At 42.1% G+C, this 26592-nt stretch overlaps 1 protein-coding gene across 4 annotated transcripts in view; it reads right to left on the bottom strand.

Annotated features, from left to right (window-relative positions):
• Window positions 1-1110: 1110 nt before the first annotated feature.
• METTL23 (methyltransferase 23, arginine) overlaps window positions 1111-26592 on the bottom strand; it is a 28803-nt gene continuing 3321 nt past the window's right edge. Inside the window, exons 2-6 of one of the 4 annotated variants that reach the window (XM_089682666.1) lie at window positions 19048-19107; window positions 15699-15803; window positions 10235-10472; window positions 7452-7536; window positions 1111-1495 (exon numbers count right to left, since the gene is read on the bottom strand). In XM_089682666.1, the coding sequence (XP_089538792.1) occupies window positions 1327-1495; window positions 7452-7536; window positions 10235-10472; window positions 15699-15803; window positions 19048-19107 (657 nt within the window). In that variant the 3' untranslated portion in view covers window positions 1111-1326. Of the gene's footprint in view, window positions 1496-7451; window positions 7537-10234; window positions 10473-15698; window positions 15804-19043; window positions 19108-26592 lie in introns of those variants that run through there. The other 3 variants (XM_089682669.1, XM_089682667.1, XM_089682668.1) reach the window with 3 other exon arrangements.

Genomic DNA, 26592 nt, shown 5'->3' with positions numbered 1-26592 from the left:
ACGATACATGGCCCCATTCATTCTGTCCTGTACATGGATCAGTCATCCTGGTCCCTTTGCAGATAAACAGCCCCAAAGCATGATGTTGCCACCCCCATGCTTCACAGTAGGTATGGTGTTCTTTGGATGCAACTCAGCATTCTCTCTCCTCCACAGATGACGAGTTGTGTTTCTACCAAACAGTTCTATTTTGGTTTCATCTGACCATATGACATTCTCCCAATCCTCTTCTGGATCATCCAAATGCTCTCTAGCAAACTTCAGACGGGCCCGGACATGTACTGGCTTAAGCAGGGGGACATGTCTGGCACTGCAGGATCCGAGTCCCTGGCGACGTAGTGTGTTACTGATGGTAGCCTTTGTTACGTTGGTCCCAGCTCTCTGCAGGTCATTCACTAGGTCCCCCCCTGTGATCCTGGGATCTTTGCTCACCGTTCTTGTGATCATTTTGACCCCACGGGGTGAGATCTTGTGTGGAGCCCCAGATCGAGGGAGATTCAGTGGTCTTGTATGTCTTCCATTTTCTAATTATTGCTCCAACAGTTGATTTGTTCACACCAAGCTGCTTGCCTATTGCAGATTCAGTCTTCCCAGCCTGGTGCAGGTCTACAATTTTGTTTCTGGTGTCCTTCGACAGCTCTCTGGTCTTCACCATAGTGGAGTTTGGAGTGTGACTGTTTGAGGTTGTGGACAGGTGTCTTTTATACTGATAACAAGTTCAAACAGGTGCCATTGATACAGGTAATGAGTGCAGGACAGAGGAGCCTCTTAAAGAAGAAGGTACAGGTCTGTGAGAGCCAGAAATCTTGCTTGTTTGTAGGTGACCAAATACTTATTTTCCACCATAATTTGCAAATAAATTCTTTCCAAATCAGCCAATGTGATTGTCTGGATTTTTTTTCTCATTTTGTCTCTCATAGTTGAGGTCTACCTATGATGCCAATTATAGGCCTCTCTCATCTTTTTAAGTGGGAGAACTTGCACAATTGGTGGCTGACTAAATACTTTTTTGCCTCACTGTACATGCAGGCACATATTAGGAATATGAAGTTTTGAGCTTACATACTACTTCTGAATGCAGCTTTAAATAAAAACTATGGAAAAATGGACTATAAAACATGACATTTTACTGAAATTGGAGGAAGAACAATCCAATTAATAGAAATAGAAACATAAGTAAAAAATAAGTATCTTAAATGTTAACAAATTTTGAGCTTCTTAATGACCCTTTTCATTTTTCAGGCAGTGTTCTCGCAGATCTTCAGAAACAAAGTTGAACTTCTCCATCTACTACATTAGTCCATATATAGTCAGCTTTTTAGAAGATCAGTCTAACTTATCCATATCTAATGTGACAATCATCATTTGAATACTATGCCGCCCTGGAAGGTTGGATTCAGCCAAGCATTCCTTATCAGCATCGAACATTTTCAGTGGAACGTTGGTACATTTGAGATTCCATTTGGAGAGCAGAGCTTCAATCGACCAGTCCTCACTGTAGACAAATATTAATGATTTTAGTTGCATGGTTCTAATATATGCCTTATCTACACAATTCTAAAAAAAACCCCCAAAAAAACGAATTATGTCACAACATAAATTCGGTTCCTTGCTACAGAAAGATTTATGCAGGCTGTGGTTTGCCAACCCAGTGTTGAATGTCATTAAGCCCTAATATTTTAGTTTCATTAAAAACAACACTTTTGGTGTCTCAGAACATTGGCAGTTTTGGAGTCACAAAAATGGAATGATTGTGTTGTTGGTTATTAGTTATTTATATGATTGGAAGTATGTCTGCAAAATATATTTAGAGAAGAAGGTGGATGTGGTGACAGGAATGCCTGTGTCTCAGTCATATGCTAAATAGGTATTTGTTTTGATAAGTGGCCTGGCCAGCTGGGCCTGTGAAAGAACAGTTTTCAGAGTTGTAAAGCATGGTCTTACTGTACACAATGGAAATACTGTAGCTGTAGAGAATTTTCTTCAAAGGAAACCTGTCAAGTTAGCTGCCACTAGATTGAAGATCCTCACTGTCATTGATGTAAGGCTTTCACCTGTCAAGTTGACTGTTTGCTCTCTGTTAAAAGTGGTTCAGGCATCTGTAAAGCCACCTGATCACTTCCACACATCCTGGAAGGTACTTGATCAGCTTCAGTGTGGTCCAGAGGTGACATTAGGGGTCTGAAAGATCCCTGATGTCTTCTTAACCGCTTGCCGCCCTGCCACTGTATATATACGTGTGCAGGGCGGCACTCAGGCGCAAAACCACGTTTTAAAACGGGTTCCGCACTCCCGCCGTTCTCGCCGGCAGGGGGCGCGCGCGCGCGCACTCCCGCCGACCCGCGGGTGACACGATTCGATCCTGGAGGGATCAATCATTAGATTTCAGCCAGTGATGTCTAGCTGAAATCAGATGATCGGTCCCTGTCCTATCCTGTCCTGTGTTGACATTTACACAGGACAGGATATGATGTCATTCTTCTCTGCCTGGACACATTCCGTTCCAGACAGAGAAGAAGACACAGTAAAAGTGAGTACAAAGCACTACACTAACAGTTAGAACACACCTAGGTCACATTTAACCCCCTGATCGCCCCCCCCCCCCCAGTTAACCCCTTCACTGCCCTGTCACCAGTGTAACTGATCAGTGAAGCGATTTTTACTGATCACTGTATCAGTGTCGCTGGCGACTTCCGATAGCGTTAGCGCCCCAACCAGATAGCGCCATTTTGCCCGCTAGTACACCAGTAATCCCATTTAACCCCTTAATCTCCCCCCCCCCCCGTTAACCCCTTCACTGCCCTGTCACCAGTGTCACTGATCAGTGAACCGATTTTTACTGATCACTGTATCAGTGTCGCTGGCGACTTCCGATAGTGTTAGCGCCCCTCCCAGATAGCGCCAGATTGCCCGCCAGTACACCAATAGTCCCGTTTAACCCCTTGATCGCCCCCCCCCCCCCAGTTAACCCCTTCACTGCCCTGTCACCAGTGTCACTGATCAGTGAACCAATTTTTACTGATCGCTGTATCAGTGTCGCTGGCGACTTCTGATAGTGTTAGCTCCCCTCCCAGATAGCGCCAGATTGCCCGCTAGTACACCAGTAATCCCATTTAACCCCTTAATCTCCCCCCCAGTTAACCCCTTCACTGCCCTGTCACCAGTGTCACTGATCAGTGAACCGATTTTTACTGATCACTGTATCAGTGTCGCTGGCGACTTCCGATAGTGTTAGCGCCCCTCCCAGATAGCGCCAGATTGCCCGCCAGTACACCAGTAATCCCGTTTAACCCCTTAGTCGCCCCCCCCCAGTTAACCTCTTCACTGCCCTGTCACCAGTGTCACTGATCAGTGAACCGATTTTTACTGATCACTGTATCAGTGTCGCTGGTGACTTCCGATAGTGTTAGCGCTCCTCCCAGATAGCGCCATTTTGCCCGCTAGTGCACCAGAAATCCCATTTAACCCCTTGATCGACCCCTCCCCCCCCCCCCCAGTTAACCCCTTTTACTGCCCTGTCACCAGTGTCATTGATTACAGTGAACAGATTTTTACTGATCACTGTATTAGTGTCACTGATGACTTCCGATAGTGTTAGCGCCCCTCCCAGATAGCGCCAGTTTGCCCGCTAATGCACAGGATTTTTTTTTACCAAAACATGTAGCAGAATACATTTTGGCTTAAATTTGTGACTAACTTTGAGTTTACGATATATTTTTTATAGCTGAAAGTAGAAAATATTGTTTTTTTTCAAAATTTTCGTGTTTTTTTTAATTATAGCGCAAAAAATAAAAAGCGCACAGGTGATCAAATACCACCAAAAGAAAGCTCTATTTGTGTGAAAAAAAGGACGTAAATTTTGTTTGGGTACAGCATTGCATGACCGCGCAATTATCATTTGAATTAGCGCAGCGCCAAACAGCAAAAAAAGGCCTGGTCATTAAGGGGGGTAAATCCTCAGGTGCTCAAGTGGTTAAGAAAGACCTGTCATGCCCATTATGTTGTCACATAGGATAGCAATAAAGTTACCAAATTTTTCGCTCCATAAGACGCACTTTTTTACCCCACAAAATTGGGGAAAATGTCTGTGCGTCTTGTGGAGTGGCCGGCCTGGTACTCCCCGTCGCCGCCGCCGTGTTAGAATACCAGGCCAGCCGCTCAGCTCTACTGTGCAGAAGAACCCGCTCCTCCACCCTACCTGTTCCTTGGTCCAGTGGTGTCCTGCTTACATTGGCCGTCTTCTCTCCCTGGCTTCACAACCGGGTGCCCACTGCGCATGCGCGAGAAGCACTGTGCTTTGTGTATGGCCCCATACTCTGGTGGGACAACGAGGGGGGGGGGGGACAACTCTATGGAAGTGGGAGCAGGTACCTGTCTCTGGTCATCTCCTGTACTATGTCTGCAGTCTCTGGTCAATTCCTGTACTATATCTGCAGTCCATTGGTTCAGAATTTATTTTTTCTTGTTTTTCCTCCTCTAACATCTAGGTGCATCTTATGGTCAGGTGTGTCTTATGGAGCGAAAAATACAAGTACATTTTAAAAAACTGCCAAAAAATGTGTTAAAGTCTCCATGCACCTAAAAGCTCATGTAAAAAAATGACAATTGCGGTACACATATTGGATATTGCCACACATGCCAGATAGATGAGAGCAATAATTGTAGGGCTATACTTCACAATCAACTCTAAACTGATGCCCTGTAAAGGCTTTCAAAGTGTTGCTCATAGACAAAGTTTATGCTGTTTCATGGGGGGGCATAGTTTTAAGGGTGAAAATGCTAGACATCTATTTACTCAGCACTACCTCTTTTATGTTTTACCAAATAATGGATAATATATTGGGGGAGATTTACTAAAACTTGTGCACTCTGAATCTGGTGCAGCTGTGCATGGTAGCCAATCAGCTTCTAACTTTAGCTTGTTCAATTAAGCTTTGACAATAAAACCTGGAAGCTGATTGGTTTCTCTGCAGAGCTGCACCAGATTTTGCACTCTGTTAAATGTGTTATGCAGAATGAAGGAAGGAAAAAAGGGAGGGGAGGAAGGAAGAAGGAAGGAAGGGGAAGAAAGGAAGGAAGGGGAAGAAAGGAAGGAAAGAAGGGGAAGGAAGGAAGGAAGAAAGGAAGGAAGGAAGGAAGGGAGGAAGGAAGGGGAAGAAAGGAGAAGGAAGGAAGGGGAAGAAAGGAGAAGGAAGGAAGGGGAAGGAAGGGGAAGAAAGGAAGGAAGGGAAAGGAAAGAAGGAGGGGAGGGAGGAAAAGAAGGAAAGGAAGTAATGGAGGAAGGAAGTAAAGGAAAAGAAGGGACGGAAGGGGTAGAAGAAAGGAAGGTTGGACTCACATGGATGGTTCCTGGATCACATGTTCAGTCAGAAGCATCACAAAGCTGCTGGCTGCTCTATATTCAATTTCCTGTCCACACATCCTCTTCTGCGCGACACATACTGGAGTGTGGGAGGGCACAGGGGGAGGCAGAGCTGATCCAGCCTGACTCCTCTCCTTTCCTATTGGTGCGGAGGATGTGGGGAGGGGCTGGGCACTCAGGAGCACACAGGGGAAGCCCGCAAAGAAACTGAAGGATCAGGGATGATCAGTGCAGCGGTGGGGGCAGTTACAAGGACTGATCTCCCTGTATGGCTTTCAATGAAGCAGCTGGAAGCCACGTCTCCTCCTCTCCCTCCCACGGCTTTCAGCTGTTTCATTGAAAGCCAAACAGGGAGATCGGTCCTCTCCCACCCACCCCTAGTCCTAACACTGCTCGCCGCCACGTTATTTACGCTCACCCAATGCGAGCGGGCAAGTGGAAATTTTGAGGGCTGCATACACTATATTATCAAACAGATGGCACTGTGAATATTGAAAGTTTGAGAACTTTTACAGGAGCATCACTATAGTTTTTAAATCCTTGTGGAATTGTACTATAAAGACATCCCTTTCTGTGTTTCTGCTGGCTGGCCACACTAGGCAAAGCCCAATTTATGGCCTTTCGTATCAGGGAACTACAAACCCCTCGCTCTCTACCTTAAACTAAAAAAGAAAAAAAAAAGAAAAAAAAAAAGAATGTTTTGGGTTTAAATACAAACTCCCAAATGTTATACCAAATTTTCCCTTCCATAGACAAGTCAAAAGTGAAAGTTTGTTCAGGCTGTGGCAAGCAGTGCACATGTAGTCATGTACACTGTTCTATGCACACTACAAACCCCCTAGTCCATAGGCCTTCTCAAGAGTGAACAAGTGAGAGTGGCTACTTTCCTATATACATTGGTGCCATGGAGAACGAATGTAGCCACTAAGAGAAACTTGGATCACAGCAGCAAAAAAAAAAAAAGAAAAAAGTAATTTGGTGATTTGGAGAAGCCTGAGAGCAACAAAAAGGTACTTTGAGTTAAGAATACATACTTAAATAGGGTTTTTTTTATTTCTTAAAGCAGAATTTTACCTATAGCAACTTGATAAAAAATGATGTTCTTTAGCAAGGAACATACAGTACATTCCACATTGATAATTATGCTGTAAATTGCCTCTAGCATTGCTCCTGTTTCTTCTTGCTTGAGGCTGCTGTTTTGCTGAATCCCAAAGTCCCTGAGCAGTAATAAATCTTTGGCTGACAGCAGATCGACCTCTACATTTTTGGCACAGTGCCAAAAAAATAGAGAGCAACTGAGCATGTGCAGAGAAGGGTGAGACAGTACATTACTGGATTTTAAACAGTATAGGCGCTCATTTTTAATGTTTTACATAGCTATACCTGCAAAAGGGGCCAGCCTGAAGTGATCTAGCAGGACTTAAGTTTCTGATTAAAGTTCTACTTTACAACAGAGTTTAGTGTCACTTTAGGACTATGGCTGTCGGTTTTCTAAAACTGTCTGTACATCATGATATTGGACGCTGTCCTACCATAGTACTAGATATATAGTTCTAATATGACCAATTTCAGAATTCCCTTTTTTCTCTGTTTATACAGAATTTGGTGCATCCGGCATCTGATATATTTCTATAGACAGACTTTTGACAAATGCCATCCCATGGGTCTGTGTACCTGATTTTAAAATACAGCATTAGAATAGAATAGAATCTTAAAGACCAACTCCACCTTTTTGAGTATGTTTTAGGTTACACCCATATTTAGGTACAGATGGGGGGGGGGGTTCTGTCACATTTTAAATCTGTGCGACTGTGCATGGACCAGCCTGCAGAGACCTGCCATTCATTTATTGGAATATGTGAAATCAAAAACTACAAGTCCCACCTTCCCGTGGCAAAGGGGCTCATAGTTCTCAATGGAGCACAAATGTAGTCTATTGACATTTCCTCCAGTCTCAGCTTCATTGCTTTCAAGGCCTTTGTGTAAAAATAAGTAATTAATGCTTTTTTTTATATGGGTGCATTATTTATTTATTTGCAAAAGGTGGATTTAGCCTTTAACAGACCAACATCTTTAACCAGCAAAGCACCTTCTAACTTGATAGGTTGTCCAGAATTCAGCCTTGGGATTTCTTTCCATTATAAACCGAACAGTTACTATAATGTCTTCAAAATCTACAAATGAATTCAAACTATTAGGATACAGTGTAGTTTAACAAACGGTTACTTATACAGCACACACAAACTCCATACAACACTGGTTATTTTACATCATTCTAAATATTACAATAAAAAGTAAAATAAATATACCAGTACAATTATTTTACATAAACTCTTATAATGGAAAACGCCTTTTTAAAATGTATCTTTTGTCATGCTATTTGCTTTTCTGATGATGTTGCCATTGTCTGACTCACAACCAGCATGATAATTTCAGAGCAGTAGGGCACTTGTTCATTATCAGTGCAAGTGAGGTGACAGACTAATATGCAGTGTGTAAGTCAGACAATGGCAGCTTCCAGCAGACAGGTAAATTAGACAATGGCAGCTTCCAGCAGACAGGTAAATTAGACAATGGCAGCTTCCAGCAGACAGGTAAATTAGACAATGGCAGCTTCCAGCAGGCAGGGATGTAGAATAAAGGCTTATAGTGATTTTGTACACATTACTTTATTATGCTCAGGACTAACATTTTCAAAAAATTATTTTCCTTTTTAGTCAGGCAGGTGTAAAATATTGCACTTGAATAATTTTACTGTTCATTAAGGGACACAGAATCGGTAGTTATTCTGATACAAATGGGTCATACTGTATTCTTAAGGATTTGGACACTGGCAAATAAAAACCATTGCCCAGCCATGTATAACCTCTTCCACTTCCAGCATGTATTAGTTTTTTGCAGGTGTCATAGGAGGATGAAAAGTTTGCCCTTTTTATGTTTTTTGGTAGCCTTTTTTTCAAGATATTTTTTCTTCAATCTAAGTGCTGCTGAGCTCAGCTCACTATGCAAGCTATCTGGATTGGTTAATCTTTGGTGCCGCCTTGAAGGCCGTACCATGACCCTGCTGGACTGAAGACTGCAGGACTACCATGAAATATGCATTTTGGCACTGGGCTCTGCCAGTGGCACTATCCAATATTTTAAATACTGTGTTTATTTGCAGCAGAGAGGTTCCCAGGTACAGAGCCATAGTACTTGCTTTGGTGTGCCCAGTCTCTTGGCTTTTATTAGCTTTTGGAACTGAACATTTGGAACTACTACATTTATGTATCTTTATTATCTTTATGTCCCTATTTCATCAGCTACCGTGCTGAGAAATTATTGATGCAACATCAGCTAGATAGTAGCTCGTGCATAATCCTCGCTCTTTTTCCAACCTTCTTCCCACCTTTCACCTATTCTTTGTGGTCATTTGATCCAGACGCAGCAGCTTTCCTGCATCAGTAAGCAGCTGCTGTAGTGGGTGGGAGGGAGCACTGACAACAAGGGGCAATGGAAGTCAGTGTCTGTGAATTTAGCCTTGTTGTCACTCTGGGACACAGGGAAGCCACTGATTTCTGGATTGCAAAACTGCACCCAAGCTGAATAGAAAAAACTCTTTACTCTGGTCTCTTTTATAAATTGTTTGCAACATAGGTGGGTGGAAGAAGGAGGCAACATTTTTAAGCTACCTTATATTAGTCTTTACTTCCACTTTAATGGTACTCTGGCAAGAGTTTGAAAAACTTTTCTAAATCATATCTTTCCCTTGGCATGCAACCTGCTATAGTGGTTATGTAGGACTGTTAGACTGGAATGGATTCTGCTTATGGATATTAACCCAGGTACAATCCTAACTGATCATTTAAAGGCAAACCTCCAACACGCCATGATACATGTTACACCCATTTTTAGGGAGTAACATGTAACATGGCTGCAAGCTGACCCCCCCCCCCCATAGCAACTATCACATTTGAATTTGGAACGACTGTCCCCTTCTGCTCTTAGCCATTCACAGACCTCATCTTACTATAACCCCACACTGTGCTGTGTTCTGAAAATTAGTGGAGTAGGTCCTGTCATTCAACTGCTGTGCTACTTATTCACAGGACACAATGCACTGTGGGATTGTAGTCCACTCACAGGACTAAGATTAGTCCTATGAGTGGCAGACACAGCAGAAAGGGACGGGCGGATGTCACAGCTTTCCTATGAAACCAAGGCAGCAGTTAAAGTCTGGGTTCCCATTTCTGAACATGTTACAAGTCACACTCGTATTTAGGGTGTAACATGTTCAGCATGCTTTCCCTCTCGTGCCTGTGACAGAGGCCCACACGCCCAAGTCATTCATTCACAGTATCCTGTGAATGAATAAACTACAAGTACTGTCAGCCACTGAAGCTCAAGGCGCTGGTGAGTTCTGGAAGTTCATTGATACAGTGAGAAATATTTAGCAGAAGTAGACACTTGTTAGGTAATAGACACACAGTTTCACATAACTAATGTGTATGTTGCTGTATCGCCCAAAATTAAAAAAGCTGAGCTTTAAATATGGTAAACATCAACTATCTAGCCCTGTCCTTAATATTACATAGCAGGAAAAAACTTTAGAAAAGGGAAACCCCTGAAATAATTTAACTATTTTTTTAAGTTATGCTAAGTAAATGGTAACATGTAACAAATATAAAGTAGAATTAACCCAAAATGGTTGAAACCTGGAAATAGACTTTAAAAAACTGATGCCAAAGTATCAGCATGACACCAAGGCAAGAATTTTCCTGAGTTCAGTAAATATGCTACATATTTGTCTAGGTACAGTTGCTCGTTAGCAGGACATTTTTCTTATACATAGCTGAATACATTTTTCTTTTGAGTTTGGCTTTGCAGCTTTACCCTTTGGTTCATAGAAGACATCAGATCCCAGCACTATGTCGATAGGAGGAAGGTCCAAGAGATCAGGTGATATCTCACCCCACGTCAGTCCTATGACCGGTACTCCCAATAGATGATTCTGTCTGCAGCTCCTAGAACAATTCTGTATGCACTGTGGCATAGCTGCTGAATCCGATAATATTACATTAGCAGCACACTTTGCAGCCAGCACACCAGGGAGGCTCACACCTGCTCCAACCTTCAAAAGCAAGTTAAAAATATATGAGGTAGAAACAACACTTTACAATTCTTTCTATATGCTATTTAATCTACTTTACAGTTGTGGCCAAAATTATTCAACCCCCAATGCTGTAAAGGGGTTTAGGGACTATAGTGTACATTTGGAATTGTATTCAGAATCAAATCCTACAAGGACGTTGTAACTACCCAAATGCAACTAAAATGACATCAATTGTTTATGTAATACAGTAGTAAATGGTTCTTATGTGGTTTCTTCATTGCCACAATTATTCAACCCCTTAAAGACTACCACTCTGAAGAACAGAGGTTCATACAGGTGCTTTCCATCAGGTATTGAAAACACCTGTGGATGTCACCGAGCAGCAATCAAGCATAATAAGCACCAATTAGGCAGCTTTAAAATGACTGTGATACTCAGCTCCTTCTAGACATTTACTGGTGTGGTTACAAACATGGTGAAGGCAAGAGAATGGTCCAGGAAGACAAGAGAAGAGGTGATTTCTCTTCACAGGAAGGGCAATGGCTATAAGAAGATTGCAAAGATGTTAAACATACCAAGAGACACCTTAGGAAGCATCATTCGCAAATTCAAGGCAAAGGGCACTGTTGAAACGCTACCTGGTCGTGGCAGAAAGAAGATGCTGACTTCGACTGCTGTGCGCTACCTGAAGCGTAGAGTGGAGAGAAGTCCCCGTGTGACTGCTGAGGAACTGAGAAAAGATTTGTCAGATGTGGGTACAGAAGTTTCAGCCCAGACAATAAGACGCACACTGCGTAATGAAGGCCTCCGTGCCAGAACTCCCAGGCGTACCCCCTTGCTGTCTCCAAAGAATAAGAAGAGTCGACTGCAGTATGCCAAAAGCCATGTGGACAAACCACAAAAGTTGTGGGATAGTGTTCTGTGGACTGATGAAACAAAATTAGAACTGTTTGGGCCCATGGATCAACGCTATGTTTGGAGGAGGAAGAACAAGGCCTATGATGAAAAGAACACCTTGCCTACTGTGAAGCATGGTGGAGGGTCAATCATGCTTTGGGGCTGTTTTGCTTCTGCAGGTACAGGGAAGCTTCAGCGTGTGCAAGGTACCATGAATTCTCTTCAGTACCAGGAGATATTGGATGGAAACGTGATGCAGTCCGTCACACACCTGAGGCTTGGGAGACGTTGGACCTTTCAACAGGACAATGATCCCAAGCATACCTCCAAGTCCACTAGAGCATGGTTGCAGAGGAAAGGCTGGAACATTTTGGAGTGGCCATCGCAGTCACCAGACTTAAATCCGATTGAGAACCTCTGGTGGGACTTAAAGAAAGCAGTTGCAGTGCGCAAGCCTAAGAATGTGACTGAACTGGAGGCCTTTGCCCATGAAGAATGGGCGAAGATACCCGTAGATCGCTGCAAGACACTTGTGTCAAGCTATGCTTCATGTTTAAAAGCTGTTATAACTGTAAAAGGATGCTGTACTAAGTACTAAGATTGAATGTCACTTGGGGGTTGAATAAAACTGATAATGCTGTGAGCACAGAAAAGACATTTGTGGTTATTTCATTATAACTGTTATGTTATATTTGTCTGACCTACAAGTGCCTCTTTAATGTAAATGTAAGCAAGATGACTGAATGATCAAAAGCAATGTCAAACTGGCCAAAACACTCAATTTCAGTGGGGGTTGAATAATTTTGGCCACAACTGTATATCATGGGTGTCAGACTACATGTACCCCAAAGGACTACTTTTGACAGGTTTAGGGGGTATATTTGCTGGAAAAAGGAACCTTCCCTGTGAAATGAATTCACTACAGTAGGATTAAGCTGACTTCACTGACTCCTTACAAACAGAGATCTGTGTGTTGGACTAAGGGCAAACTCACACTACTGCATTGTGGTACATGCGTTAGTGTGTTGCAGTGCCATTCTTTCTGCAATGCAGTTCCAACTCACATATATTGTAGTGCACCACAATGCATGGTGGATTTCTAGAAGTTAGAAAAAATGCTGCATGTATGTTTCTGTCTGTTGTTGTGTATTGGCAGCCATGCAAAATGAATGGATTGTCCCAAAGGGTTAGTTCACCTGTGCAAAAAAAAAAAAAAAGTTTATGCAGGTAAGGGGTGCTTATAATGCCCTTATTATAGGGGTAGGCCATTTATGTACCTCCTTAAACCCGGCCAAAAGTCTCCCAGAGATGGCATCATCCCATCCTGCCTTGCTGACAGGGCATTACTAATGCAGGCCATAGACGGGTCAAAAACCGGCCGTTTTAAAAAAAAAAATAAAATGAAAAATCGGTCGTTCAATAGGCCGACGTTACCACCAATGGTGAAAAAATAAATAAATAAATAAAAATAGGCCAATTTCGCCCCATCTACGGCCGGCATTTAATTACTTCTGTCCCTTGCAGAGAGCTCCGCTATTATATTTGACATGAAAAAGTATTGTGGTTGCAACAATGTATCCATTTGTATCCATTTCGGATACAGATGTTTTTATTCGGATACAAATAGATACATTGTTGCAACCGCAATACTTTTTCATGTCAAATATAATAGCGGACTGGAATTCTTCTTCTTTTAGGCCGATTTTTTTCCAACTTTACCGATAAAAAAAATGTGCCAAAACCCCGAAAAACGGCCGACCAATTAACCAACTAACGGTGCGAAAATCGGCCGATTTTTTTTTTGGCCGAAAAATTGGCCAATTTTCGACCCGTCTATGGCCTGCATAAGACACTCCAAGCTAATTTAACAACTTAAGGACCACGATATAGCAGATATACTGCTGCAGGGCGGCACCTGTGCACAGGATCACTTATATATATGTAATTTTGCATTTCTGGGTAGGGGCGCGCGTGCTACCATTCGTGGCTGCGGATGTCAATCACTGAGTCCCAGCCGCTAATTACCCGCCGGCGCCCGGTGATTACTGAACATCTCAGACAAAACAATCTTCCTCCCTGTCAGCTCGAGCAAGCTGCTCGGGATGGCTGTGCACAATACAGCCATCCCGATCAGTGTGCTTACAGTGAAGAACACCCCCCCCGCCCCCTAGTAAAACACTCCCAGCACACATTTAACCCTTTGATCGCTCCTCACATTAACCCCTTCCTGTCCAGTGCCATTAGTACGGTGTCAGTGCTTTTTTTTTTTTAGCACTGATCACTGTATTGGTGTCACTAGGGTGTCAGTGATACCAAGTTAGTTCCACCCCAGTGTCAGAATGACCGCCGCAGTCCCGCTAAAAGTCGCTGTTCGCCACCATTACTAGTAGAAAAAAAAATCCCATTATCTATACCGCCATTTGTAAACGCTATAACTTTCACGTAAACCAATTAATTTGCACGTATTGGGATTTTTTTTTTAGCAAAGACATGGAGCAGAATACATTTTGGCCTAAATTTATGATGAAATTTGATTTTTTACTGGACATCTTTAACCACTTCAATACAGGGCACTTATACCCCCTTCCTGCCCAACTTTCAGCGCTGTCGCACTTTGAATGATAATTGCGCGGTAATGCAACACTGTATCCATATGAAATTTTTATAATTTTTTTCACACAAATATAGCTTTCTTTTGGTGGTATTTAATTACCACTGAGGTTTTTTATTTTTTGCTAAATAAAACAAAAAACACCTGAAACTTTTGAAAAAAAATGCGATTTTCTTAGTTTCTGTTATAAAATTTTGCAAATAAATAAAATTTCTTCATGAATTTAGGTCAAAATGTATTCTGTTATATTTCTTTGGTGAAAATAATAATAATAATTGAATTATTTTTTTTTATTACATTTTTTCTTTTTTTTATGATTTTATTTTTCAGCACACTGTGACCAAAGCAATACAATGTTACCATAGTAGCAGCGAACTAATCTGGGCAAGTGATCAGGATTTTTTTTTTGTTAACACATTATGTTTGCTAATAACAATGTAGTTCATTGATATTTGCAATCATTGTTACTGAATGAAACAGATTCAGTCTTTTGTTGCGATTAGCTGTGATTGGGTAAATCTGATCACATGATACAGATGGGCTGTGATTGGCCCTGTCTGTATCATGTGACTGCCTTGACCAGTCACAGCTAACAACATAATTGTATACAATGGATGGCATGACAGGAAGCCATCCATTGTATACAATTGACGTGATCTGCTGTGATTGGTCACAGCGGTCACATGACACTGGCAAGGAGCCGGTGTAGTGATATGTCATCCGCTGTGTCCCGTTGACACAGCCGGTGACAGATTGAGCTGCTGTGCGGCCCCGCGGCCGCGTTAGCGCCTCGTTTTGACAGGACGTCATATGACACCTAGTCACAACGGCGAGTGTCCCGTCTGGCCGTCAATCTGCAATAGGCCGGGCGGGAAGGTGTTAATAGCAAAAAGTCCAAAATATTGTTTTTTTCTCAAAATTGTCAGTCTTTTTTGGTTATAGCGCAAAATTAAAAAAAACTCACAGGTGATCAAATACCACCAAAAGAAAGCTCAATTCGTGGAAAAAAAAAAGGATGTAAATTTCATTTGGGTGCAGCGTTGCATGACCGCGCAATTGTCAGTTAAAGTAACGCTGCTCCATAATGCAAAAAATGGCCTGGTCATGAAGGGGGGTAAATCCTCAGGAGGGCAAGTGGTTAAACCCCCTCTCTCTCCCTTCACAGCAGCTCTGAATGTTTAACTGCCTCTAAACTTTGCTACTCCTAAACTCAGGTAAAAGTCTATCTGTGAATGGACACAAAGGTTTTTATTGAGTGGAGTTCAGGGGCTCTGGCAAAAAAAAAGCCAAAAGCGCCTAAACTCAGGTTTAGGAGAAGCAGTGTGCATGAGGCCTTAGATTCTGACAGCAAGACCTTCCAGGTGTAACTTCCGGTTCTGTTGGGCCTTGCTTACAGTACATTGCAACAACAGGAATGCATATACTTCTTAATAAAAGAGAATGCAAAAAAAGAAAGGCAATTATGAGAGGAACATACCCCTAGAAGGTTTGCATACCTATGAACACAAACACAGAGATCCCACCACTAATGTCCCAGAGATACAGTACATACTGTAGGAAACCATATGGTGATTCATCTGCTAAAACTGAAATATCACTTTTGGGGATAATGACCCTCTAAAGTATTTTTAATGGGAAAATACATTTTAAGCTTGGCTATTTAACATATCAAAAATATAATACTGTCTATGATAGTGTACTACAAAATAATTACTTTCAAAGGGAAATAAACATACTTCTAATATCCTCTTGCCAGTTATGACTGATCGGTGAAACCATATATACTGTGCGAGGACCAGCGCACAGGGCCAGACATACATTCCATATTCTGAATCCAATACCTGGAAAATATATTTTTTTTAACATAGTGAACAAAGGTAAAATAGAACAACATTGTCTTGCTTGTACGGTTTTGACAGTTAAGACTGCACTTCAGGCAAACAGCTTAATTCACACTTAGAATGCATTTAACAGACCTGTTTTGCGTGCCAAAGGATTCTCTTCATCTAATTCTGAAATTTACACAACTCTGCCACACAGCACAGCTCTTTCTAGAAAGTCAGAAAACCTGATTTTCCTCCGCTATAGCCAAGTAAAACTTACAGGTCTTGTCCCTTTAGTAGCCTGCGAATGGACAGTGAAAAGAGAAGCAGTTTTATGAGCTTATCTCTGTCACTTTGCTTTCTCCTCTTATCAGCAGTGTTAATTCTGACCTCAAATTTCAATTTAAGCTGGCCATACATGTGTAGATTTGCGGACGTGAATATTTGTAGGAAAAGTCGTATGAAATTCGATGAATGGATGAATGTCGTTTGAAAAGTGTCTTTTGCATTTAACATTCGATTTTAACAGGTTCCCGCCCGGCCTATAGCCAGATGGCAGCCGGCAAAACACCTCGTCCCTCCGGGTGGACGCCATATGGCATCCTTTCAGGCATGCGCAGTTTGCCTGTCCACAGAGCTGCACAGCGGCGCGAACTGTCACCGGCCGTGTACCTCAGACACGGCCGATGACAGATCTATGTACCGGCCCCGTTGCCGGTACCATGTGACCTGCTGTGACCAATCACAGCAAGTCACATGACAGTTGTATACAATGGATGGCTTCCTTTCATGCCATCCATTGTATACAAGTGTGTCTAGCTGTGAATGGTCACAGTGATCACATGCACAAGCTGGGCCAATCACAGCCCAGCTGTGTCATGTGATTAGCTGTGGCCAAAGAAAAAAAAAAATCCTGAATGAATCGATTTCATTCAGGTAAATGCTTGCTTATAGCAAAGTAATTCTTTGCTATAAGCAAATTGTGTAAAAAAAAAAAAAATACTAATCACTTCCCCAAGTAGTACAATATTACTATGGTAACATTGTACTACTTTGGTCATAGTGAAATATGAAAAAAAAAATCTTAAAAAAAAGAGAAAAAAATGTAATAAAAAATAATAAACATATACAAAAAAATTATCAATTTTTTTTTCGTACTGTCACCAGTCAGTGTCCCTGATCACCGCCATGCCAATTATATGATGACGCTGTACTGCACTGGTGACAGTATAAAAAAAAAAAAAATAGTGAAAATCATTTTTTTTTATTTCTACATTTCCGAAAAATTATGACAAAAAAATTACAACTTCAAAAAACTCACCATGCGTCTTATGTAATACGTCGGACTGTCTACTTTGCAAAAAGGGGTCATTGGGGGAATATCTGTACTGTTCTGACATTCTTGGAGCTCAAGAAATTAGATTGGCCATCAGTACTTCAGGATTGATCAATTTTCAGATATATCCCATATAGTTTGTGAACTCTATAACTTTCCTACAGACTAAATAATAAATACTAATTTGGGTTATTTTCACCAAAGACATGTAGCAGAAAACATTTTGGCCTAAATGTATGAAGAACAATTATTTATTTGAAAACTTTTATACCAGAAACAAAGAAAACCGTGGTTTTTTTTTAATTTTTGGTCTTTTTTTGTTAATTTAGCAAAAAATAAAAACCCCAGTGGTGATTAAATGCCACCAAAAGAAAGCTCTAGTTGTGTTAAGAAAATGATAACATTTTAGTTTGGGTACAATGTTGTATGACCGCGCAATTGTCATTCAAAGTGTGAGAGCGCTGAAACCTGAAAATTGGCCTGGGCAGGAATGGGTAAAAGTGCCCGGTATGGAAGCGGTTAAGATGAATGTAATTTCTGAACAATAACCACATACATTGGCTGAAAATTCACTTGATCAAGAAAACTTTTCCTTCCTGCCCCTTCAAATTTTCCCATCACTGCTGTTGAAAACGTACATCGATTTGACACTATTAACGATTAGAAAATCAAAACAAACATTCCTGAAACAAAAATTCAAGAACGAAAAATCTATAGGTGTATGGCCAGCTTTAGTTTTAGTCTTAATTTTTTGACTAAAATGCCATTTTAGTTTTGGTTGTAATTTAGTCATCTGAATTGTTTTACTTTTAGTCGTATTTTAGTTTACTAAAATCTCCAATACATTTTAGTTAAATTGTAATGTATTGTTTAAGCATTTCTCTAGAATTTCCAAACTCATATACTCCTGGAGTACAAATCTAATATGTTATTATTTATGGTATTAACCTCACTGCCGATGCGGGGGGACGCATGCCTAGGGTTCAGCTCTAAAGCAGAAGTCCAAGTTTCCTGTCACTTTAACCACTTGCCTACTGGGAATTTTCACCCCCTTCCTCCCCAGGCCAATTTTCAGCTTTCAGTGCTGTCACACTTTGAATGACATTGCATGGTCATGCAACCTTGTACCCATTTTATCATTTTTTTGAGACAGAGCTTTCTTTTGGTGGTGCTTAATCACCACTGGGATTTTTATTTTTTTGTAAACGAAAAAAAGACCAAACATTTTTTTTTTTTTTAATTTTCCCCTTATTTTCTGTTATAAAATTTAGCAAACATAATTTTTCTCCTTCATTGATGTGTGCTGATGAGGCTGCACCGATAAGCACGGATATGCAGCACTGATAGGCTGCATTGATAGGCACTGATGAGGCAGCACTGGTGGGCATTGATAAGGAGGCACTGATATGCGGCATCAATGGACACTGATAGGCGGCACTGAAGGTCAATTAAAGGCAGCACTGACTGGTGGCACTGATGGACACTGTTGGAACTGCACTGATGTCCCCTTGGGGCTGTACTGATGTCCTCTTTTACACTTGCCGGTGACATCGTGAGGAAAGTACAGCCGATAACTGGCAACTGTGTTTACATTGTGATCAGCTGTGTCATTGTACACAGCTGATCACGTGGTAAATGCAGCTGTGATTGGCCCTTTACCATGATCTGTGATCAGCTGTGTCCGACGGACACAGTGATCACACAGCATGCCGGGTGCGTGTCCCAGGGGGCACGCAGGAGGCGCAGTTCTGGGAGGACGTCATATGACTCCTTCCCAGAACTGGACTACGGTGCTGCAGCCAACATTCGGCTATAGCCCGGTCATCAAGTGGTTAAAGTGTTTGAACCAGTATGACAGTTAAAAGCTGTAATATGTCAGCTACTTTGTAAGCCATGATACACAAGCATGCTGCCAATATTACCTACAGCTGAGATTCCCCATCCTGGTGAAGTGTGGCATCTCATGCGCTGTCCATAGTGCTGATCCTATATTGTTAACAGCCAAAAGATATATATAGTGAGCGCTTACTATAGCAGCTAATGCACCAAAAAAGTAACCACAAACTTTCTCAAATGAACAAAACATAAACCATAGTGCAGCGCTAACTAAACAAGTAAATAAATAAATGCCAATAAGTTGTTGTCTAAATTAAGTGACCAACCACTCATAAATAAATAAAAGTAAAATATAATATAGTGTCCCAAATTAATCGTTCAGATGGTGATGGTTATCCCCACTGGTGAACAATGGACAGCTTCTATATGTCTCCCCGTGCACATAAAATCCTTTAAAGGAGGAGCCTGCACACGCCATGACGTCACGCCGCCGTATCGAGGAAGTCCGGCGGCCATTTTTTCACCCCAGTTGGTCAGTGTTTTAGCAGTGGTGTTACTGCCTTATTTTATCTGCACATTATTTAAGATTCATCTGCCAAGGTTTACCTTGTATGTGGAGTACTTGCTATATTTTAATTTTATTATTTATAATAATCATCACTAAATACTACACTATGGGAATACATCTTTTTTGCTCCGTGCCGAGCAATTAAATCCATCCAGGACCCCATACGCACCACCAGGATTAGAGGAGGGAGCCAGTGACCAGACCCCATTGCAGTTTACCTGTCCCAGGGCATTTATGAGGGATATCTCTAATACCTGTATCTGCAGAGGAGAGGATCTTGTTCCAGGCTGTACCATCAAGGAAACCTACACTCCTGGTTTATCTGAATTTTGCGCATTAAGATTGCGCTTCCGGTGAATGGGCAATCTTTATATTTTGACCGCTTGTCACCAGATCTCCAGATTTTATGTGCACGGGGAGACATATAGAACCTGTCCATTGTTCACCAGTGGGGATAACCATCACCATCTGAACGATTAATTTGGGACACTATATTATATTTCACTTTTATTTATTGATTTATATGAGTGGTTGGTCACTTAATTTAGACAACTTATTGGCATTTATTTATTTACTTATTTAGTTAGCGCTGCACTATGGTTTATGTTTTGATCCTATATTGTTGCAGTGTCAGCACTGTGAGGGCAGGCTCACATAGAGATTCAGTAGAGATTTATAGAGATTTCACATCTGGCGATTAGAGATTGCAGGCAGAATCGTGGCGATTCTGCCCTCGATGCCAAAACGCTCAGCAATCGTGGCAAAATACACCACGTGTCAGCAAACCGCATCGAGCAAAGTACATCGCCCAAAAAGGAGCAGGAGCTTCTTTTGGGTGACGAGCTTCGGATGATGGGGACTGTTGAGTGACAGTTGTGGCAAAACAGCACCATGAAAATCAATGGCACCCAAACACGCATGATGCATTTTTCCACTATTGCAGTGCAATTTGTAACCTCTGCGATTCTGCTTGTGATCCCAAATTGCCAGATGTGAACGGGACCTAAAGTAAAATTATCTGGCATATGGAAAGACAATAAGAAAGACAAAAACCTAAAATTGTAACATATCTAAACCCAAAAGTTGTTTTCTTTTGGATAAAGAAATTGGTAAAACAACCCTGCCAGTCACAACACTTTGAGATTTTAAAGAGAACCTGTCATTTCAGGATTAAACAGGGTTTAGACAAGGAGAACCCCCCCCCCCCCACCTATGAAATGGTGACCTCTCCCTCACCCTGTTTTAAACACTATTTACAAAAAATAAAAAAAAAGCATAGCTGTTCATCCATTGAAACTTCATGCACATTTGTTCTTTGAGTATGAGGCAAAATAGATTGTTTTCTGGCTATATTTTCTGCACACTGAATGTTATTCATTGAAAACAAAAACACTAGGAAAAGTAAAAATTCTGCATTATAGCCACTAGATGGCGCTGAGTATCATAGGAAAGAAGTATGCTCTTCAGTTCCATCTAGTGTCCATAATGAAGTATTTTCCCTATTCACACATTTTTTTCAATTGTTCATCATTTGATCTACAAATAATAACAACTTGCCGCTTTGTCACAGTAGATTTACTGTGACTGGGCAGCAGCTGCAGGCTCAGCAGCGTAAACATATATGTTGCAAGCCTGCTTACAGGTTTGGGAGGTGAGGGCGCACCTCCTGCTGTCCTGCTCTGCTGAAGGAGACAGTGGGATTTTTTCAGCAGGTTCTGGACAATGATCTATGGCTGGGACCTGCTGATCGGCTTTGTCCAATCACAGCACAGAGCCCTGTGTTGACAAACAACCCAGGGCTCTGAACACAGAGCAGATCTCTTTGTAAAATCTGCACATATCACACACATTACACTTGTTAGGCACACAGTTAACCCTTGGATTGTCCCTAGATGTTAACCCCTTCCCATCAGTGACCAGCACATAGCATTGATCGCTGTATTAGCATCACTATTGATGTCAGTGCCAGTCACTTAGTGTAGCTCCTAGCCAGCATCAGCTAGCGCCAGATCTCCGCCACACTATCACAGTCCCACTAAAGTTGCTGATCACCGCAACTACAAGTATAGCGTCATACCTACGCAAATTCCAGTATACCATAAATTTGTAGACGCTATAACTTTCACACAAACCAATTAATATACACTTACTGGGATTTTATTTACCAAAGACATGTAGCAGAATACATTTTGGCCTAAATTTATGAAGAAATTAGAATTTTTTTTGTATTGGATATGTTTTATAACAGAAAGTAGAATTTTTATAAAAAAAAAGTTTTGGTCTTTTTTCATTTATATAATAAACAATTAAAAACCCAGTGGTGAGTGATCAAGTACCACCTAATAAAAGCTCTATTTGTGTGAAAAAATTATAAAAAATTTAATTTGTGTACAGTGTTGCATGACTGTGCAACTGCCAGATAAAGTAGCGCAGTGCTGAATATCAAAACAAATGGCCTGGTCATGAAGGGGGTAAAAGCGTCCGGAGATCAAGTGCCTATAGTCTGATAACATTCAATTTTTCCCCATTGACACAGAAGGAATTTACATGCAGTTTTCATGGAGTAGGAGAGCACCAGATCAGGGTATAAGGTAGGTGATAACGTCTGCTCTGAAATCCCCTAGATCAGTGGTCTCCAAACTGCGGCCCACAGGCAAGATGTGGCTCTTTGCTTGCCTTTATACAGTCCTTTGGGCAAGATTCCTTACGCTGATACAAAGCACTTTTACCCTCCACTGACACCAATGATGGGGCACTATTCCTTCCACTGATGCCAACAATAGGCAATCTTCCCCCCACAATACCAATGATGAGGCATTATTCCTTTCACTGATACCAAGAATAGGCAATCTTCCTCCCACCAATACCAATGATGGGGCACTATTCCTTCCACTGATGCCAACAATAGGCAATCTTCCCCCCACAATACCAATGATGGGGCACTATTCCTTCCACTGATGCCAACAATAGGCAATCTTCCCCCCACAATACCAATGATGAGGCACTATTCCTTCCACTGATACCAAGAATAGGCAATCTTCCTCCCACCAATACCAATGATGGGGCACTATTCCTTCCACTGATGCCAACAATAGGCAATCTTCCCCCCACAATACCAATGATGGGGCGCTATTCCTTCCACTGATGCCAACAATAGGCAATCTTCCCCCCACAATACCAATGATGGGGCGCTATTCCTTCCACTGATACCAAGAATAGGCAATCTTCCTCCCACCAATACCAATGATAGGGCACTCTGCCTTCCACTGATGCAAACAATAGGCAATCTTCCCCCCACCATTAACAACGATGGGGCACTATTCCTTCCACTGATACCAACAATAGGCAATCTTCCCCCCACCAATGACAACGATGGGGCACTATTCCTTCCACTGATGCCAACAATAGACAATCTTCCTCCCACCAATACCAATGATGGGCACTATTCCTTCCACTGATGCCAACAATAGGCAATCTTCCCCCCATCAATACCAATGATGGGGCACTATTTCGCCTCCAACTGTTTACAGGCGTTATATAACATTCTTAAGCAGCCCATAGACTACTCGATCTTCTTTCCTTGAACCACAGGTGGAAGGAAAGACAATCAATAGAGTCCCACATCAATACAGTCAGTGTTGATGGGGAATGCCTCCTGCATGGGTGGGGAGATCCAACAAACTAGTTGTACCCAAGCCGATCAAATGTTCATCTTGGGTACAATTAACCTGCCCAAACGTATCAAATATCAGCTGGTGCCTGCTTAACGGGACGAATTTCGATCCATGTATGGCTGGCCCTGCTCCCACTTACAACCAAGCCTGAGGTATGGTTTACTGTGGGGAATTTTCTACTCACCCTGGCCACAATCGGCCCCATAAAGTCTGAAGGACAATAAACTGGCCCTTAGTTGAGAATGTTTGGACCCCTGATCTAAACTTCTATATTATATATATTAATGTGATAACATTATATATAGAGAGAGACTTATATAATAATAGTATGTATATTAATGTAAAAAAATGACCTCATATATATATATATATATATATATATATATATATATATATATATATATATATATATACACATATACACAGTGGGGCAAAAAAAGTATTTAGTCAGCCACCAATTGTGCAAGTTCTCCCACTTAAAAAGATGAGAGAGGCCTGTAATTGGCATCATAGGTAGACCTCAACTATGAGAGACAAAATGAGAAAAAAAATCCAGACAATCACATTGGCTGATTTGGAAAGAATTTATTTGCAAATTATGGTGGAAAATAAGTATTTGGTCAATATCAAAAATTCATCTCAATACTTTGTTATATATCCTTTGTTGGCAATGACAGAGGTCAAACGTTTCCTGTAAGTCTTCACAAGGTTGGCACACACTGTTGCTGGTATGTTGGCCCATTCCTCCATGCAGATCTCCTCTAGAGCAGTGATGTTTTGGGGCTGTCACTGGGCAACACAGACTTTCAACTCCCTCCAAAGGTTTTCTATGGGGTTGAGATCTGAAGACTGGCTAGGCCACTCCAGGACCTTGAAATGCTTCTTGCGAAGCCACTCCTCCGTTGCCCGGGCGGTATGTTTGGGATAATTGTCATGTTGGAAGACCCAGCCACGTTTCATCTTCAATGCCCTTGCTGATGGAAGGAGGTTTGCACTCAAAATCTCACGATACATGGCCCCATTCATTCTGTCCTGTACATGGATCAGTCGTTATGGTCCCTTTGTGGAGAAACAGCCCCAAAGCATGATGTTGCCACCCCCATGCTTCACAGTAGGTATGGTGTTCTTTGGATGCAACTCAGCATTCTCTATCCTCCAAACACGACGAGTTGTGTTTCTACCAAACAGTTCTATTTTGGTTTCATCTGACCATATGACATTCTCCCAATCCTCTTCTGGATCATCCAAATGCTCTCTAGCAAACTTCAGACGGGCCCGGACATGTACTGGCTTAAGCAGGGGGACACGTCTGGCACTGCAGGATCTGAGTCCCTGGCGGCGTAGTGTGTTACTGATGGTAGCCTTTGTTACGTTGGTCCCAGCTCTCTGCAGGTCATTCACTAGGTCCCCCCGTGTGGTCCTTGGATTTTTGCTCACCGTTCTTGTGATCGTTTTGACCCCACGGGTTGAGATCTTGCGTGGAGCCCCAGATCGAGGGAGATTATGAGTGGTCTTGTATGTCTTCCATTTTCTAATTATTGCTCCCACAGTTGATTTGTTCACACCAAGCTGCTTGCCTATTGCAAATTCAGTCTTCCCAGCCTGGTGCAGGTCTACAATTTTGTTTCTGGTGTCGTTCAACAGCTCTTTAGTCTTCACCATAGTGGAGTTTGGAGTGCGACTGTTTGAACTTGTGGACAGGTGTCTTTTATACTGATAACAAGTTCAAACAGGTGCCATGGATACAGGCAATGAGTGCAGGACAGAGTAGCCTCTTAAAGAAGAAGGTACAGGTCTGTGAGAGACAGAAATCTTGCTTGTTTGTAGGTGACCAAATACTTATTTTTCACCATAATTTGCAAATAAATTCTTTCCAAATCAGCCAATGTGATTGTCTGGATTTTTTTCTCATTTTGTCTCTCATAGTTGAGGTCTACCTATGATGCCAATTACAGGCCTCTCTCATCTTTTTAAGTGGGAGAACTTGCACAATTGGTGGCTGACTAAATACCTTTTTGCCCCACTGTATATATATTATATACACTATATTGCCAAAAGTATTGGAACACCCCTCCAGATCATTGGATTCAGGTGTTCCAATCACCTCCATGACCTCAGGTGTATAAAATCAAGCACCTAGGCATGCAGACTGCTTCTACAAACATTTGTGAAAGAATGGGTCGCTCTCAGGAGCTCAGTGAATACAAGCGTGGTACCGTGATAGGTTGCCACCTGTGCAGTAAGTTCATCCGTGAAATTTCCTGGCTACTAAATATTCCACGGTCAACTGCTAGTGGGATTATGACAAAGTGGAAGCAACTGGAAACAACAAATCAGGCATGAAGTGGTAGGCCACGTAAAATGATAGAGCGGGGTCAGCGCATGCTGAAGCACACAGTGCGCAGAAGTCGACAACTGTCTGCAGAGTCAATACCTAAAGACCTCCAAACTTGGTGTGGGATTTAGACTAGCAAAACAACAGTGCGTAGAGAGCTTCATGGAATGGGTTTCCATTGCCAAGCAGCTGCATCCAAGCCTTACATCACCAAGTGCAATGCAAAGCGTCGGATGCAGTGGTGTAAAGCACGCCACCACTGGACTCTAGAGTAATGAAGACGTGTTCTCTGAAGTGACCAATCACCTGTCTCTGTCTGGCAATCCAATGGACGTGTCTGGGTGTGGCGGTTGGCAGGAGAGCGATACTTGCCTGACTGCATTGTGCCAAGTGTAAAGTTTGGTGGAGGGGGGGGGGGATTATGGTGTGGGGTTGTTTTTCAGGGGTTGGACTTGGCCGCTTAGTTCCAGTGAAGGGAACTCTTAAGGCGTCAGCATACCAAGACATTTTGGACAATTTCATGCTTCCAACTTTGTGGGAACAGTTTGGAGATGGCCCCTTTCTGTTCCAACATGATTGCGCACCAGTGCACAAAGCAAGGTCTATAAGACATGGATGAGCGAGTTTGGGGTGGAGGAACTTGACTGGCCTGCACAGAGTCCTGACCTCAACCCGATAGAACACCTTTGTGATGAATTAGAGCGGAGACTGTGAGCCAGGCCTTCTTATCCGACATCAGTGCCTGACCTCACAAAAGCGCTTCTGGAAGAATGGTCAAACATTCCCATAGACACTCCTAAACCTTGTGGACAGCTTTCCCAGAAGAGTTGAAGCTGTTATAGCAGCAAAGGGTGGGCCAACTCAGTATTGAACCCTACGGACTAAGACTGGGATGCCGATAAAGTTAATTTGTGTGTAAGGGCAGGCGTCCCAATACTTTGGCAATATAGTGTATATATATTCCACTTCAGCTCCAGCAACGTTCCCATACATCACTGGAGTTTGAGTAGTTATACCAGGATGATGTCTGCAGCTGCAGGCATCATCCTGGTACTGTT

This window comes from Staurois parvus, unplaced genomic scaffold (assembly GCF_062004578.1).
Source record: "Staurois parvus isolate SC_StPar_1 unplaced genomic scaffold, SC_StPar_1.0 ptg000293l, whole genome shotgun sequence".
NCBI lineage: Eukaryota > Metazoa > Chordata > Amphibia > Anura > Ranidae > Staurois > Staurois parvus.
The sequence above is the reverse complement of the archived record's forward strand: the minus strand, read 5'-3'. Positions and strand labels throughout refer to the sequence as shown.